This window comes from Moschus berezovskii, chromosome 14 (genome assembly GCF_049115385.1).
Source record: "Moschus berezovskii isolate FMDL1 chromosome 14, NW_MosBer_1.0, whole genome shotgun sequence".
In the NCBI taxonomy this organism is placed as follows: Eukaryota; Metazoa; Chordata; class Mammalia; order Artiodactyla; family Moschidae; genus Moschus; species Moschus berezovskii.
Window position 1 is genome coordinate 9,724,023 of NC_142473.1, and position 19,404 is coordinate 9,743,426.

At 37.6% G+C, this 19,404-nt stretch overlaps 1 protein-coding gene across 10 annotated transcripts in view; it reads left to right on the forward strand.

Annotated features, from left to right (window-relative positions):
- Positions 1-3,918, forward strand: part of TMEM123 (transmembrane protein 123) — a 90,227-nt gene extending 86,309 nt beyond the window's left edge. For all 10 annotated transcript variants that reach the window (XM_088842880.1, XM_088842879.1, XM_088842883.1 and 7 more), the window contains one exon: positions 1,379-3,918. In XM_088842880.1, the coding sequence (XP_088699006.1) occupies positions 1,379-1,403 (25 nt within the window). In that variant the 3' untranslated portion in view covers positions 1,404-3,918. The remainder of the gene's footprint in view (positions 1-1,378) is intronic.
- Positions 3,919-19,404: the final 15,486 nt, after the last annotated feature.

Sequence of the window (19,404 nt, forward strand, 5' to 3'; positions counted from 1 at the left end):
TTTGGAATATTTTAAAACCACTCTGTTCCTAGAAATATTTATCATCTAGTTTTGTTTTTTTTTTTGGTAAATTTCACCAGTTAAACAGAAGGCACATTTTGATTAAATTTAATACATCTCCTTTTTTATAATATCAATATTTATTGATATTCTTGAAACTATAAAACTATGAAGGAATTACATTTAAGTGTGCTGTTTCCATTTTAAAGTGCCCTAACTATGAAGTTTGTTGTTTAGCTCTATGGGCCAGCTTTTTTGTGACATGTACATGACCACATAATGCTGCGTGCCCTGTGGAGGATGCCAGTCCAGAGTCCCCACAACTGAGGGGACTGTGCGGGGTGTAAGGCAGTGTGGCTCTAGAAGTAGTCTTATTCATATCACACCAGAAGCTGGAGAAAACACCTTATTTAGTTGAGTCTCAGAACACTTTTTTGTTTTTGTGTTTTTCCACATTTTAACACCTCCACAGTGGATGTATCTTACAGTCTATGGGATGAGAAAGCATTGTGTTGTAGTTTAATTGGCCATGTTTATCTTAGTGCTACACTTTTTTTTTTAAGTGTATTTTAAAGCCAGTCGTTCCTTTGAAGTTACAAACAATGACATTCCATAAATAAAGACTTACTATTTTCCCATTAAGGAAACAGACCGGTATCTAGTAATTATGAGCATTTCTAATTTCCATTTATTGGATAATAACACTGATTAAAGTGTTAGCTGCTGTGTTTCTTAGGTTTGCATGGATGGACAGTGCAGTGAGGTGGTTAAGATATGGGGTTGGGGCAGACAGACTTAAATTTGAGTCTGGTTCTACTGTTGACTAGCAGGGTACCTACCTACATGTAAATGGTATATAGCACAGCATCCAGTAGTCAAGATGAGAGTCCACATGCTTCCATGCTTGCTTAGCTTCTGATCTTCTGCAAACGTAACTGACTGATTAAATACCTAACATGATACATACACACACACACATACATTTTTTTCAGTGCCCTCCCTCTGCTTAGGGCCACTGTGATGACTGAACGAGATATGAGTGTAAGGTCTGTAGCAGGACACCTGGCGCATAGTAGATGCTCATGAAATGATTGCTGTTCTGGTTATTTTCTTTTTTAAAGAGATTTATAATAGCTAACTGATGAAAAGTCACTTAGCCACTGTAGAGCAGGGAGTTGAGTGTAGATCTTCTGCAACCTGAATACGCTGCTTGAATCCTTAACCACTGTAGTATACCAGGTACTTCTGCTTAAGAAAACCAAAGCAATGACAGTTTGATTCTGAAGCTTCAAATTATTCATTACTTAAAAATATGAACTATAAGTATTTTGATACAAATATAAAACATAAAGTAATTTTAACTTTTGATTTATTACAGCGATGAACATGATGCCATCATTTAATGGACTCCCAAGAACCAATGGAAAGAAGAGTGATACAGCCCTATCAGCTAATTTTGATTTATTACTTTAATACAGTATTCTCTTCTTGAAAATAACATAAACAGGCCATGATATAATATACAGTGTATTATATAAATATGTAGATTCCTCATGATTATTACAGGAAAAAGGTTTTGGTTTGGGGGTTTTTAATGAACATATGGAGCATATAGTTAATGCAGTGGTATTATACTCAGTTTTAGAAAATACATGGTAAGACAAACAAGTCTGGTCTTACTTTTCTGTGGCATTGGTCACAAAGGCCAGTAATTGGAAAGCATCATCACTGAAGGGTATGATGCCATCTGGTCATTCAAATAAGGAGCTTGTCTCAGCACTAAGGATTTTGATGTCTTTGTTAGTCACACAGAGAATCTCAGTGCTAGTAACAGCTGGATATCTCCTAATTACCATTGCCACATAGAAATTATATGAGTAAGCCACATCTTAAGCATAATTTTCGTTTATTGTCTCTTCAGAAACCATCAATATTTTCTATATTTAAAGTTAGTTATTTTGTTTAGAATAAAATACATGCCCTCCCCCACCAAAAAAAAAATTAAAACTAGAAACAGTGTCTAGGCTTATCCTTGTTAAGAGAACCGCTGGAGAGCCTGTATTTTTCTTTTGCGCTTTCAATAGCAGTTGATGTAACTGCCTTTTTTTCCCTCTGTAATTGCAGTGTTTAACATAACAGTGTTTTAAAGACTTAGTTGTTAGTATTAAATAATTAGAATATTTGCTACTGTGAGAACACTGTCACCACTGGAAATTGCTTTATTTCATGTTCAGTTCTTAATTTTATATTTAGTGAATATTTTTAACAAATGTAGAACTGCTTTCAGTGTTTAGAAATTGTTAACATAATGTAAACAGACCTAGCTTTTAAAAAAGAAAAAAAAAGACCTTTAGATGATTTCCACAGCAACACTTAGCACTCTTTGGTCCAAATGAGAGACAAGTGCTGTGTTTGCCAAGCCGGGGGCTGTGGGGCTCCCCTCAGGCTGCTACACCTGTAGGTGCACTCCGTCAGTGTCACTCAGAGATTTGGGGAAATAGCGTTTTTACAGTAAAACACCAACATATTTTGGAATAACTTCTTACACAGTTTTAAAACAGGAGTTTTTAAGACCAGACATTCCTGCTTCCGTATTTGGGTCTTTTCTCAACTACTCCTCTTCTCCCCTGCTGAGGAGGAGGCACTTTCAGATGTATTATGTTAATGGAGAGAAAAAGCATAATATTGTAAAGACAGCAGTATTCACATTTTGGAGTGTTTTCAGCTTTACAGTTTATATTCCAGCACTCAAAACTCAGGGTCAAGTTTTAACAAAAGAGATACTTAGTCATACTATGTACTAACATACTGTTTCTCCTATCTTAGACAGTCAAAGTAAATCACAACAATTTCTGACAGCCCAGAAATGAGCCAAGAAGTCCTAATAAATGTGTACGTACATTTAAGAGGAATTAAATGTAACTTTTGTGCAGAGAATCAAGAATTCTGATATGAAAGGATCATTTCTACTCACTGTGTATTGTGGCCAACTGACATGATGAATAAGAATTATCCAAAATATGGATGTGGCAGGATGGATGGGTGTGACATATGCAGTGTGGAAGGAGTATTATGAAACCAGTGTTTGCATTAGTTTGAAATGAGATCTGGGCTGATGGATAAGTTGTATGTTACTATCTTATCCATAACTAGCCCTTTAACCACTGCTTCACTTCTTTGCAAAATATACTGAAGACACTTTTTATAGTAAAGAAAGTTTTTTAACCTTAACTTGTCTTCTGAATTCTTGATATTTCAGTACTTCAAGTCAGTCAGAACTTTGTAGACAGGCCTAAAATTTTCTTGAATACTTGTTTCTTAGCACTTTGAAAATATAAAACCACTTTTTAAGTACTGAATGACATTATTTGCCTTTAAAATTTCCTGTGCTTGGGGCTTGAAATAATTTAGTTATGTCTTTTTCTGTATATAAGTTGTATAATTTGTTACTTTCAAATATCAGTACTTCAATGCAATCAGGTTTTGGGGTTTGGGGTTTTTTTTGGTTATCTGCAAAAAATAAGGGAAACAGCTATATAAACCAGTATTTCACTTTGGAGCACATTTCCTAAGCATAAATTTATCTTCCTCATCATGTTTACTTCAGCAAATGTTCAGTTTCATTTGCATTCTTTAAGAATGTATTTACTTGAAGATAAAAGCAATTCAAATGGATGTTTAAATATTAGGTAGAATTCAACCTATGATTTTTAAATTTCCTTGGATAGTCCATAGAATGAATAATTCAAATACAGTTAATGAGAGCTGGCAAAATTAGAGTGATAATTTTGTATTTTTCAGGAAAAAAATATAAAGCAAATTTCTGTTACATTTTTTCTTTTTATTATAAGGACCAACTTTTGGTATTTCCTTGTTACTGAGATCTATTTTTAGAATAAAATTTTGTTCTTTATCCAAGGGTAGTGTGTGGTTTTGCTTCATTTTTATCAAACTCAGGAGAAACTAACAGAAAATGCCCAAAGTGAAAGGCAGATTGTTGTGTGGTTGCCTGGACCAGTGGCAGCCACACATAGAAGCTTGTTACAGTAGATCCCATCCCAGATCTACTGAATCACAGTCTCTGGGGTGGAGCCCAGCAGTCTTTTAGCAGTCCTATCAGGTGATTCTGAACACCAGAGTCTGAGAGGCACTGCTCAAAGGACTTTCATTTAAAGCCACTTATTTTTATTCTTCTGGGTAGAATATTTAAAACAAATATATCTGTTGTAGAAATTTTAAAATTACCATTCCTGATATAAATCAGCTGCAAATGTATTAGCATATGGTTCTTCAACACTATTTCTTTACAACTGGATATGATTTATCAAAAGGATGACTTGGCTTCCCAGGTGGCGCTAGTGGTAAAGAACCACCTTCCAATGCGGGAAACAGAGATGGGGGTTCCACCCCCGGGCAGGAAGATCCCCTAGAGATGGGCATGGCAACCCGCTCTAGTATTCTCACCTAGAGAATCACATGGACAGAGGAGCCTGGTGGGCTCCATAGAGTCGCAGAGTCAGACAGGACTGAGCAACTTACCACACATTCAAGGAAGACCTGAATATGTATTGTTACAGAGTAACCAAGGGGAAAAGGTGCAGACTGCAGAAAATTCTTTATATAATAAAAAGTACTCCTACAGTAATATTTGTACATAATTCTTCCTCCCTCCCCATCATTACTTCAGCTTCACTCTGGGCAGAGTTATGTCCCCAGCAACGTCAGGCTTGAATGTGTGCCTTATTTAGGTAAACAATGATATGACTACAGATACAATAAACATCACATCTTTTGAGGAAAAAATGCCCTTTTAAGGTTCAGCTAATTATTTTTTTAAAAATTGAAGTATCTTATACATACAAAAAAAATGCCGTGTGTCATCACCAAGATGCAACATAGATTGTACCTGACTTCCTCTCACCCCACTTACAAGAAGCACAGCTAACAGCTATTGTGCACCGAGAGAAGCCTGCAACACAGGAGTGAGTTTGAAGCATCCCCTTGCACCACAGACACCAAGAAAGACCACATTTAAAGGTACAGAGGAGGGGCTACATGGTGACTCACTGCCCCTCCCCAAGGCTAGCACCACACCATACCAAGAGCTTAGAGTTACCCCATGTGGAAGAGGAAGCCCAGAGTGGACATCCAGTTCCCCCAGCACTACGGGTCACTTCTTTGCAGCACCCACTCATCTCACCCCATGGGAACTGCAAGGAAATCTCGGGGGCTTGACCAGTGGGAATCCGACAGAGAAAAGGAGAAGGCGTGCAATAACCAGCGCTCAGAACGTGGCAGGTAAAGTCTGACCAGCAACATGCAGGTGTTGCAGTCCCAGCAGCTTTGCTCATTTGCAGAATCAATTTGGTGGCACAGTCTAACCTGGGAACTCGGTGAGGTGCAGGTCTGCCTGATTTGGGTCCCCAAAGAGATCTGGCAGCCCTGGAGCACGGTCTACTCTCACCCCCGAAAGCTGAGGCATACCCTGGCCCACTGCTGAAATGGGAAAAACAGAAACATATAACCTGCCAAACTGACTCAGAAAAAATAGGAAACTTGCATAGAACATTTATTAATAAGGAGACTGAATGGGTAGTCAAAAATTTCCCAGCACTAAAAAGACCAGGACCAAACATCTTCATTGGAGTATTTTACAAAACATTGAAAGAACTAAATCATTCTCAAAGCTCTTACAAAAAAAAAGAGGAAGGAAGACTCCCAAATTTGTTTTATGAGGCTCACATTACTGTAATACCAAAGTCAGAAAAGGCCACTACCAGAAAAGAGAACTATAGGCCAATATCCCTGATGAATATAGTTGCAAAAATTCTTCTTAGAATACGGGCAAACTGAATTCAGCAACACACGAAAAAAGATCATTCACCATGATCAACTGGGAATTTTATTTCTAGGATGTAAGGATGGTTTAACATATGCAAAAAACTCTGTGATACATCACATTAATAGAATGAATGAAAAAAAATCTCAGACACAGAAAAAGCATTTGAAAATTTCAACATCTGTTCATCTTAACATAATTGAAGGAATGTACCTGAACATAATAAAAGTTATATATGACAGGCTCACAGCTAACATACTCATTAGTGAAAGGTTGAAAGCTTTCCCTCTAAGAACAAAGCAAGAGGGAGGTCTCTGGTGGTCAGTTGGATAAAATTCCATGCCCCCAACGCAGGGGGCCTGAGTTTGATCCCAGGTCAGGGAACTAGATCCCGTATGCCACAACTAATAGAGTTTGCAAGCTGCCACTAAACATCCTGCACGCCTCAACGAAGACTGACAATCCTGTGTGGTGCAGCTAACACCTGGTGCAGCCCAATAAATATTTTAAAACTTTTTTTTTTTTTATAAAAAAAGAACAAGACATGGGTGTCCACTTTCACCAAGCCTATTCAACAAAGTTCCAGAAGTCCTAGCCAGAACAATCAGGCAAGAAAAAGGCAACAGAATTGGAAAGGAGGAAGTAAAACTGTCCCAGTTTGCAGATGACATGATTTTATATATAAAAGAACTTTAAAGACTCCACCAAAAAGCTTTTATTTTGTTAAATACAGACTATGGACAAAACATAAATCTTAAAAACCGTACAGGCTGCACTGGGTCTTCATTGCTCTGTGCGGGCTTTATCTAGTTGAGGCAAGTAGGGGCTACACTCTAGTTGCAGTGCACGAGCTTCTCGTGGTGGTGCATTCTCTTTGTTATGGAGCACAGGCTCTTGGGCTTGCAGCCCTCAGTAGTTGCAGCACACGGGCTCAGTAGTTGTGGCACACAGGCTTAGTCACTTCACAGCATGTGGGACCGTCCCAGACAGGGATCGAACCTGTGTCCCCTGATTTGGCAGGCAGATTCCTAACCACTGTGCCACCAAGGAAGCCCCACCAAAAAGCTTTTAGCTCTATTCAACAAACTCAGTAAAGTAGTTTACAAAATAAACATTCAAAAACAGTAGTTTTCCTATACACCAATAATGAATTATTTGAAAAAGAAAAACCATCCCACTTACAACAGCATCAACAACAAACAAATACCTAGGAATAAATTTCATCAGGAGATGAAAGATCTCAACTCTGAAATTATAAAACAGTGATGAAAGAAATAGAAGACACAAATAAATGGAAATATAGCCTGGGTTGGAAGAATTAATATTGTTAAAACATCAATACTACCAAAAGTCATTTAGAAATTCAATGCAATCCCTACCCAGATTTAAATGGCATTTTTAATAGAGGTAGAAAACAATCCAAAAATTTAGATAGAACCACAAAGACTACAAAGAGCTAAAGCAATCCTGAGAAAGAAGGGCAAAGGCTAATAGAGTTTTGTCAAGAGAACGCACTGGTCATAGCAAACAGCCTCTTCCAACAACACAAGAGATAACTCTGCACAAGGACGTCACCAGATGGTCAACACCAAAATCAGACTGATTATATTCTTTGCAGCCAAAGATGGAGAAGCTCTATACAGTCAGCAAAAACAAGACCAGGAGCTGACTGTGGCTCAGATCATGAACTCCTTATTGCAAAATTCAGACTTAAATTGAAAGTACGGAAAACCATTAGACCATTCAGGTATGAACTAAATAAAATCTTTTATGATTATACAGTGGAAGTGAGAAAAAGATTTAAGGGATTAGATGTGATACACTGAGTGCCTGAAGAACTATGGACAGAGGTTTATAACATTGTACAGGAAGCAGTGATCAAAACCATTCCAAAGGAAAAGAAATGCAACAAGGCAAAATGGCTGTCTAAGGAGGTCTTACAAATAGCTGAGAAAAGAAGAGAAGTGAAAGGCAAAGAAGGAGCAAGATATACCCAACTGGATGCAGAGTTCCAGAGACTAGCAAGGAGAGATAAGAAAGCCTTCTTAAGTGAACAGTGCAAAGAAATAGAGGAATGGGAAAAACAGAATGGGAAAGACTAGAGATTTCTTCAAGAAAATTAAGAGAAACCAAGAGAACATTTCATGCAAAGATGGGCACAAGAAAGGACAGAAACAGTAAAGACCTAACAGAAGCAGAACAGATTAAGAAGAGGTGGCAAGAATACACAGAAGAACTGTATAAAAAAGGTCTTACTGATCCGGATAACCAGGATGGTTTGGTCACTTACCTAGAGCCAGACATCCTGGTGCACGAAGTCAAGTGGGGCTTAGGAAGCATTACTACACACAAAGCTAGTGGAAGTGATGGAATTCTAGCTGAGCTATTTAAAATTATAAAAGATGATGCTTTTAGAGTGCTACACTCAGTATGGCAGCAATTTGGAAAACTCAGCAGTGGCCACAGGATCAGAAAAGGTCAATTTTCATTCCAATTCCAAAGAAGGGAAATGCCAAAGAATGTTCAAACTACCATACAATTGCACTCATTTCACACACTAGCAAGGTAAAGCTCAAAATCCTTTAAGCTAGGCTTCAACAATACATAAACAGAAAACTTCCAGATGTGCAAGCTGGATTTAGAAAAGGCAAAGGAACCAGAGATCAAATTGCCAACATCCATGGGATCATGGAAAAAGCAAGAGAATTCCAGAAAACATCTGCTTCATTGACTACACTAAAGTCTTGAACTGTATGGATCACAACAAACTGGAAAATTCTTTAAGAGATTGGAACACCTGACCACCTTACCCACCTCCTGAGAAACCTGTATGCAGGTCAAGAAGCAACAGTTAGAACAAGACACGGAACAACAGACTGGTTCCAAATTGGGAAATGAGTCTGTCAAGGCTGTATACTGTTACCTTGCTTATTTAACTTATGCAGAGTACATCACTCGAAATGCTAGGTTTGATGATCACAAGCTGGAATCAAGATTGCCAGGAGAAATATCAATAACCTCAGATATGCAGGTGAATCACCCATATGGCAGAAAACAAAGAAGAACTAAAGAGCTGCTTGATGAAAGTGAAAGAGGAGAGTGAAAAAGCTGGCTTAAAACTCAACATTCATAAAACTAAGATCATGGCATCTGGTCCCATCACTTCATGGCAAATAGATGGGGAAACAGTGGAAACAGTGACAGACTTTATTTTTTGGGCTCCAGAATCACTGCAGATGGTGACTGCAGCCATGAAATTAAAAGATGTTTGCTCCCTGGAAGAAAAGCCATGACACACCTAGATGATATATTAAAAAGCAGAGACATCACTTTGTAAACAATGGTCCCTATAGTCAAAGCTGTGGTTTTTCCAGTCATGTACAGATATGAGAGTTGGACCATAAAGAAAGCTGAGTGCCGAAGAATTGATGCTTTTGAACTGTGGTGTTGGAGAAGACTCTTGAGAGTCCCTTGGACTGCAAGGAGATCAGACCAGTCCATTTTAAAGATCAGTCCTGAATATTCATTGGAAGGACTGATGCTGAAGCTGAAGTTTCAATACTTTGGCCACGTGATGTGAAGAACTGACCCATCTGAAAAGACCCTGATGCTGGGAAAGATTGAAGTCTAGAGGAGAATGGCACAACAGAGGATGAGATGGTTGGATGGCATCGTTAACTCAATGGGCATGAATTTGAGCAACCTTCAGGAGACAGTGAAGGACAGGGAAGCCTGGTGTGCTGCAGTCCATGGTGTTGCAAAGAGTTGGTCATGACTGAGCGATTGAACAACAATATATGGTAAAGTAATATTTGACAAAGGAGCCAAGAATTCTCAATGGAGGTGTGTCAGTCTTCAATAAATGGTGCTAGGAAATTTGGACATTCACATGTAAAAGAGTGAAATTAGATCCCTATCTTAACACTCCTCACAAAAATTAACTCAAATGGATTAAAGACTGAAACCATAAAACTCCTAGAAGAAAACATAGGAAAGGACCTCTTTGACATGGGTCTTGGCAACAATTTTTTTTAATATGCCACAAAGCAAAAGCAACAAAATAAAAAATAAACTGGTGGGACTACCTCAAACTAAAAAGTGTCTGCATAAGAAAGGCAATGATCAACAAAATGAAAAGACAACCTATCGAAAATGTAAAAGTGTTTGCAAACCATATATGTAACAAGGGGTTAATATCCATAATGTATAAAGAACTCTCGCAATAACAGCAGAAAAAAAAATTAATTGGAAAGGAACTGAACAATATAGAGGTTCCTCAAAAAATTAAAAATAGAACTATCATGTGATCTAGCAATTTCACTTCTGGGAATGTATCCAATGGAAATAAAAACACTATGTTGAAGAGAGATCTGCACCCCCATGTTCATTAGCAGCATTATTTACAATAGCCAAAATGTAGAAACAATCTAAGTGACCACTAATGGGTGAATGGATAAAAAAGCCTGTGGGGTGTGTACATGGACTTTGAGGACATTATGCTAAGTGAAATAATTAGAGAAAGACAAATGGATATATCACATATATGCAGAATCTATAAACTCATAGGAAAAGACAGCCAATTTGTGGTTACCATAAGTGACGTATAGAGGGGAGGGGCAATTGGATAAAAGGTCAAAATGTACAAACCTCAGGTTATAGGTAAATATATACTAGGTAGATAATTACAACATGATGACTATAGTTTATCACTGTTGCATGATATGTAAGAAAGCTGTTCAGAGTAAATCCTAAGAATTCTCATTACAAGGGAAACAAAATTTCTTTTGTGTCTATATGAGATGGGGGATGTTAACTAAACTTACTGTGGTCATCATTTCACAATGCATGTAAGTCAAATAATTATTCTGTAAACTTTAAACATATACAGTGTCATATATCAACTTTATAAAACTGTATAGATATACATAAATATACAGCACAATGAATAATCATAAAGTGAACAGACCTCTTTAACCCCCACCCAGATCAGAGACAAGAATATTACCAACACTTTGGAAGTGCCTCTTACGCCCCTTCCCAACCACACTTCCCTACTTCTCCTCTGAGGTTAACAAGTGCTTGACTTTTAGCATCATAGATTACTATTGCCTGTTTTAGAATTTCATGTGATAGAATCATGCTTCTTTTCATCTAGATTCTTTAAGTCAATGTTTGTGAGATTCATTCATATCACTGTAAGTAGTCACTAATTGATGTTCATTGCTGTTTAGCATTCCATTGTGAGCATATTGATTTGTTCATCTACTCCACATTTGGGTCTTCAGAATTCAGCTTATACAAGTAACATGGGTATGAACTATTTATACATGGCTATTGATGCAGATTTGTTAGCATTTCATTTAGGTATATACCCAGGACAGGAATTGCTGGGTCAGAGGGTTTGTGAGTACAGCTGAGCTGCAGTAGAAAATGCTAAATGGTTTTCAAGGTGGCTCCATCAGTTTGCAGCCCCATGATAGCCTAAGAGTTCTTATTGTTTTATGTTCTTGATTTATCAGGCCTGAATTTCAGTCATCCTGGCAGGTGACACTATCCCACTGTGGGTGTACTTTGCATTTCTCTGATAACTACTGATACAAGATTATACACATTTTCATTTGTTTGTTGGCCATTTGGCTGTACTCTTGGGATGTGCTGATTTGAGTCTCTTGCCCATTTTTTGATAGGCTTTCTTATTTATAATTTTCTATATATTCTTTTTCTGTTTATTTTTAAAAAATGTTATTGGAATGTAATTACCTTACAATGTTGCATTATACACTATACAACAAAGTGAATCAGCCATACACACCTCTGTTTTGTTTTCCTTCCAACTTAGGGCACCACAAAGCATTGAGTAGAGCTCCCTGTGCTGCACAGTAGGTTTATATGTCCTTGATAAAAGTTTCACTAATACATTTACAAATGTATCTCTCCAAATCCATTTAATAAATATAGGAAAATTAAATTTTTGTTCTGTGCAAAGTATATAATTTAAAGAACATACAGCATATTTTCATTAAATATGTTTCTGGAAAAAGAGATATTTGTTATTATCCCTGAAATTGTTCCTTCCAAGGAGTAGTGAAGTGAAGTGAAGTCGCTTAGTTGTGTCTGACTCTGCGACCCCATGGACTGTAGCCCACCAGGCTCCTCCGTTCATGGGAGTCTCCAGGCAAGAATACTGGAGTGGGTTGCCATTTCCTTCTCCAGGGGATCTTCCTGACCCAGGGATCGAACCCAGGTCTCCTGCATTGCAGGCAGACACTTTAACCTCTGAACCACCACGGAAAGCGTCTTTTAATTTCATGGCTGCAATCAGCATACGCACTGATTTTGGAGCCCAAAAAATAAAGTCTGACACTGTTTCCACTGTTTCTCCATCTATTTCCCATGAAGTGATGGGACCAGCTGCCATGATCTTTGTTTTCTGAATGTTGAGCTTCAAGCCAACTTTTTCACTCTCCTCTTTCACTTTCATCAAGAGGCTTTTTAGTTCCTCTTCACTTTCTGCCATAAGGGTGGTGCCATCTGCATATCTGAAGTTATTGATATTTCTCCCAGCAATCTTGATTCCAGCTTGTGCTTCTTCCAGCCCAGCGTTCCTCATGATGTACTCTGCATATAAGTTAAATAAGCAGGGTGACAATATACAACCTTGACGTACTCCTTTTCCTATTTGGAACCAGTCTGTTGTTCCATGTCCAGTTCTGACTGTTGCTTCCTTACCTGCATATAGGTTTCTCAAGAGGCAGGTCAGGTGGTCTGGTATTCCCATCTCTTTCAGAATTTTCCACAGTTTATTGTGATCCACACAGTCAAAGGCTTTGGCATAGTCAATAAAGCAAACAATGAAAACTGACCTTTTCCAGTGTAGACATATACATCCATGGAATTGAATTAAACATCAGGAACAAACCCCTAATCTATGGGCAATTAAGATGTCTGTGTGTGTGCTCTGTGCCCTTGAGAGCAAGTGTCCATTTTAAAAAATTTTATATTTTAAATAAAATATATATTTACTACGTAACTTTTGATGAGAGAACCCGATTCTATTCTCTTTGCAAATTTCCATTACTCAGTACAATATTATTAACTATAATAACTATAGTCATTATGCTGTACATTGTATCTCTGTATTCATCCAAAATAACTGCAATTTTGTGCTCTTGACCAGCATCTCCCCATTCCCCCCACTTCCTTCTTCCTAGTATCCACAATTATACTACTTCTATTTTATCTGACTTTTTTAGATTCCAAATACAAGTAAGATCATGTTTTGTCTTTTCTGTGTCTAGCTTATTTCACTTAGCCTAATGTTACCCAGGTTCATTCATGTTGTTGCAAATGGCAGGATCTCTTTCTTTTTCAAGACTGAAATATATTACATATATAAAATCTCTCACAATTTTTAAATCCATTTTTTGTTGAATGGACAGTTTGTTTCCACATCCTGCCTATTATGTACAATACTGTAATAAATGGGAGAGCAGATAACTCTTCAAAGTACTGATTTCATTTCCATTGTTGATATACCCAGAAGTAGAATTGCAGGGTCATGATAACTTTATTTGTGGTTTTTGAGGAAACTTCATACTGTTTTTCACAATGACTATACAACTTACAGTCAAGAGTGTACAAGGGTTCACTTCACATTCTCACCAACACTTGTATTGTCTTTTTGATAGCAACCATCCTAACAGGTGTGTGTTGCTATCTCATTGTGGCTTTGATTTGCATTTCTCTGATGATTAGTCATGTTGAGCACCTGTTCATTTACCTATTGGGTATTTGTATGTCTTCTTTGGAAAAATCTGTTCAGTTCCTCTGCCCAATTTTAATTGATATGTTTGCTTTTTGCTATTGAGTTGTATAAATTCTTTATATATTTTGGACACTATCAGATATATGGTTTACAAATATTTTTCCCTCTTCATTTTGTCAATTGTTTCCTTTGCTGTGAAGTAGCATTTTAGTTTGATGTCGTCTCACTTGTTTACTTTTTCTTTCTTTGCCTGAATTTTAATGTCATACACAAAACATTATAGCCAAGAATAATGTCAAGCAGCTTTTTCCCTACTTTTTATTTCATTCAGAAGTTTTAGTTTCAGGTATTATGTTTAAGTCTTTGATACATTTTGAGTTATTTTTGCTAAGGTGTATGATATGGATCCAATTTTATTCTTTTGTATGTTGATATCATTTTCCCTATACCTTTTATTGAAGAAATTGTCCTTTTCCCATTGTGTATTCTTCACACCCTTGTCAAAAATTAGTTGACTGTGTTGGTGTATGCTAAGTCATTTCAGTCGTGTCTGACTCTGCGACCCTGTGGACTATAGCCTGCCAGCCGCCTCTGTCCCAAGAATACTGGAGTGGGTTGCCATGAACTCCCCCAGGGGATCTTCCCAATCTAGGGATTGAACCTGCATCTCTTAGATCGCCTGCATTGAAAGGTATGTTATTTAGCACTAGATCCATGCTTGGGTTTATTTCTAGGCTCTCTACTCTGTCCTACAGGTCTATGGGCCTGTATTTATGCCAGTATCATATTCTTTTGTGGAGAAGGCAATGGCACCCCACTCCAGTACTCTTGCCTGGAAAATCCCATGGACGGAGGAGCCTGGAAGCCTGCAGTCCATGGGGTCGCTGAGGGTCGGACACGACTGAGCGACTTCACTTTCACTTTCATGCACTGGAGAAGGAAATGGCAACCCACTCCAGTGTTCTTCCCTGGAGAATCCCAGGGGCTGGGGAGCCTGGTGGGCTGCCATCTATGGGGTTGCACAGAGTTGGACATGACTGAAGCGACTTAGCAGCAGCATATTCTTTTGATTACTAGGTTTGCAATATAACTTGAAATCAGGAAATGTGATGCCCCCAATTCTCATCTGCATTCTCAAGATGGCTTTAGCAAATTAAGGGTTTGGGTTTTGTTTCATTTTGTTTTTGTGGTTCCATACAAATTTTATAATTTTTTTCTATTTCTATGAAAAATGTCACAGGAATTTTGATAGAGATTGCATTGAATCCATACATGTCTTTGGGTGGTAGAACATTTTAACAATATTAATTCTTCCAATTCATGTACACAAGATATATTTTCATTTATTTTTTTAAGTTTTTCCTTCAATGATCAATTGATCTTAGACAAGGATTCCAAGGCCATTCAATGGGGGAAAGAATAGTCTCTTCAACAAATATCCAGTTGTCCCTGTTCAAAAATGCAAAAGAATGGAGTTGGACCCTCACCTCACAACATATACAAAAATTAATTCAAAACGAATCAACAATTTAAATATAAAATCAAACCATAAAACTCTTAAAACAGGAATATCTCTTATGACCCTGAATTTGGCAATGGATTCTTAACACCAAAATCACGAGCAACCAAAGAAAAACTAGATAAATTAAACTTCATCAAAATTAAAAACCAGGGGAGTTCCCTGATGGTCCAATGGTTAAGAATTCACCTTGCAATGCAGAGGATGCAAGTTTGATCCCTCATCTGGGAACTAAGACCCACATGCTGCAGGGCAACTAAGCCCACACACCACAGCTACTGAGCCCACGCACTCAAGAGCCCATGTGCCACAAGAGAAACCCGCATACCACAACAAAGAGCCCTCGCACTGTAATGAAAACCCAGTCAAATAAATAAAAATCAATTAAAAAAAAAATCACTGAGTTAAACATAAAACACAAAATATATAAAAAATTAAAAACCACTCACCACTACTATTCAACATAGTTTTGGAAGTTTGAGCCACAGCAATCAGAGCAGAAAAAGAAATAAAAGGAATCCAGACTGGAAAAGAAGAAGTAAAACTCTCACTGTTTGCAGATGGCATGATCTTCTACATAGATAACCCTAAAGACTCTACCAGAAAATTACTAGAGCTAATCAATGAATATAGTAAAGTTGCAGGATATAAAATTAACACACAGAAATCCCTTGGATTCCTATACACTAACAATGAGAAAACAGAAAGAGAAATTAAGGAAATAATCCCATTCACCACTGCAATGAAAAGAATAAAATACTTAGGAACATATCTACCTAAAGAAACAAAAGACCTATATACAGAAAACTATAAAACACTGATGAAAGAAATCAAAGAAGACACAAACAGATGGAGAAATATACCATGTTCGTAGATTGTCAATATAGTGAAAATGAGTATACTACTCAAAGCAATCTACAGATTCAATGCAATCCCTATCAAGCTACCAACGGTATTTTTCACAGAGCTAGAACAAATAATTTCACAATTTGTATGGAAATACAAAAAAACCTCGAATAAACAAAGCAGTCTTGAGAAAGAAGAATAGAACTGGAGGAATCAACCTGCCTGACTTCAGGCTCTACTACAAGGCTACAGTCATCAAGACAGTATGGTACTGGCACAAAGAAATATAGATCAATGGAACAAAACAGAAAGCCCAGAGATAAATCCACGCACCTATAGACACCTTATCTTCGACAAAGGAGGCAAGACTATACAATGGAGAAAAGACAAACTCTTTAACAAGTGGTTCTGGGAAAACTGGTCAACCACTTGTTAAAGAATGAAACTAGGACACTTTCTAACACCATACACAAAAATAAACTCAAAATGGATTAAAGATATAAACGTAAGACCAGAAACTATTAAATTCCTAGAGGCAAAACACTCTCTGACAAAAACCACAGCAGGATTCTCTATGACCCACCTCCCAGAGTATTGGAAATAAGAGCAAAAATAAACAAATGGGATCTAATTAAACTTAAAAGCTTTTGCACAACAAAGGAAACTATAAGCAAGGTGAAAAGACAGCCTTCAGAATGGGAGAAAATAATAGCAAATGAAGCAACTGACAAAGAATTAATCTCAAAAATATACAAGCAGCTCCTGCAGCTCAATTCCAGAAAAATAAATGATCCAACAAAAAAATGGGCCAAAGAACTAAACAGACATTTCTCCAAAGAAGACATACAGATGGCTAACAAACACATGAAAAGATGCTCAACATCACTCATTATCAGAGACGTGCAAATCAAAACTACAATGAGGTACCATTTCATGCCAGTCAGAATGGCTGCTATCCAAAAATCTACAAGCAATAAATGCTGGAGAGGGTGTGGAGAAGAGGGAACCTTCTTACACTGTTGGTGGAATGCAAACTAGTACAGCCACTATGGAGAACAGTGTGGAGATTCCTTAAAAAAATGGAAATAGAACTGCCATATGACCCAGCAACCCCACTTTTGGGCATACACACCAAGGAAACCAGAATTGAAAGAGACACGTGTACCACAATGTTCATCGCAGCACTGTTTATAATAGCCAGGACATGGAAGCAACCTAGATGTCCATCAGCAGACAAATGAATAAGTGTGGTACATATACAGAATATTACTCAGCCATTAAAAAGAATACATTTGAATCAGTTCTAATGAGGTGGATGAAACTGGAGCCTATTATACAGAATGAAGTAAGCCAGAAAGAAAAATACCAATACAGTATACGAAGGCATATATATGAAATCTTGAAAGATGGTAACAATAATTTATCCCTATATGCGAGACAGCAAAAGAGACACAGATGTATAGAACAATTTTTTGGACTATGGGAGAGGGCGAGGGTGGGATGATTCGGGAGAATGGCAGTGAAACATATATATTATCATATGTGAAACGAATCACCAGTCCAGGTTTGATGCATGAGATAGGGTGCTTGGGGCTGGTGCACTGGGATGACCCAGAGGGATGGGATGGGGAGGGAGGTGGGAGGCGGGTTCAGGATGGGGAACACATGTACACCTGTGGTGGACCCATGTCAATGTATGGCAAAAACATTACAATATTATAAAGCAATTAGCCTCCAATTAAAATAAATAAATTTATATTAAAAAAAGAAAAATTACATTGTCTTCATTTTGAATTAAGTGGAAAAAAATTAAAACCAAACTTTTGCACCAAGGACATTAGCAAGTAAAAAGATAACCTATAGAACACAAGAAAATATTTACAGTCATAGTTCTAAAAAGGGTCTAGTATACAGCATATATTATATAAAGAACTCCTCAACAAAAAGACAAGCAATCCAACTGCAAAGTGAACAAAGAGCTTGAATAGACATTTCTCCAAAAATATAATTAGCCATTAGGAAAATGCAAATGAAAACCATAATATGAACCAATTCCACATCCATGAGGACAGCTGTAAAAAAGAGAAAGAAACCAAAAATACCAAGTGTTGCAGGGAATGTAGAGAAATAGGATCCCTTGTGTATTGCCTGCTTGTGGGAATGTAAAATGAATGGTGCAGCTGCTGTTAAAAATGGTCTGGCAGTTTCTAAATAACTTAAACCTATTCCAGGAACATAACCAGACCTGAAAATAGGAATCCAAACAAATACCTGTAGAAGAACATTCATAGCAGCACTACTCACAAGTAGCCAAAAAGTAGAAAGTACCCCAAGTCCAACATCAGATGTATGGATAAACAAAATGGTATGTATGTTCATTGAAGTATTCAGATCAGTTCAGTTCAGTCATTCAGTCGTGTCCAACTCTCTGTGACCCCATGAACCACAGCACGCCAGGCCTCCCTGTCCATCACCAACTCCCAGAGTCCACCCAAACCCATGTCCATCTAGTTGATGATGCCATCCAACCATCTCATCCTCTGTCGTCCCCTTCTCCTCCTGCCCTCAATCTTTCCCAGCATCAGGGTCTTTGCCAATGAATCAGCTCTTCGCATCAGGTGGCCAAAGTATTGGAGTTTCAGCTTCAACATCAGTCGTTCCAATGAACACTCAGGACTGATCTTTAGGATGGACTGGTTGGATCTCCTTGCAGTCCAAGGGATTCTCAAGAGTCTTCTCCAACACCACAGTTCAGAAGCATCAATTCTTTGGCGCTCAGCAATCTTTATAGTCCAACTCTCACCTTGATTAGATGGACCTTTGTTGGCAAAGTAATGTCTCTGCTTTTTAATAAGCTGTCTAGGTTGGTCATAACTTTCCTTCCAAGGAGTAAGCGTCTTTTACTCATCCATAAAAACGAATGAAGTACTGACATACTCTATAATGTGATGAACCTCGAAAACATTATGCTAAGTGAAAGAAGCCAGGCACAAAAAGCCACATATTGACTCCATTTATATGAAATATCCAAAATAAACACAGAGACAAAAAGCAAACTGTTTGCCAGGACAATGGGGAAGAAGGTATGGAGACTGACTGCTTCAAGAGGACAAGATTCTCTTTTGGCTTTAGTCATCTACATAAGTTGCAACCCCCTTCTCAATTTTTTAGCACAAATATTATCTTTTATATTATTTATGGTGTTTATGAATTGAACTTCAATCAACTAGCCTTCCCAAACTCCTTTAAATTTTGCCACTATATTATTCTTTATAACAACTATAATCACATTACTCTGCTGAAACACCAATAGCTCTTCATCACCTTTAGAATGACTTCTAGACAGAAAAGCTCAATATCTGTATCTTTTTAAATCTGGTTCCCATCCTAACTTCTTAACCTTGTTTCCCATTATTTATTCTCATTGACCCTATA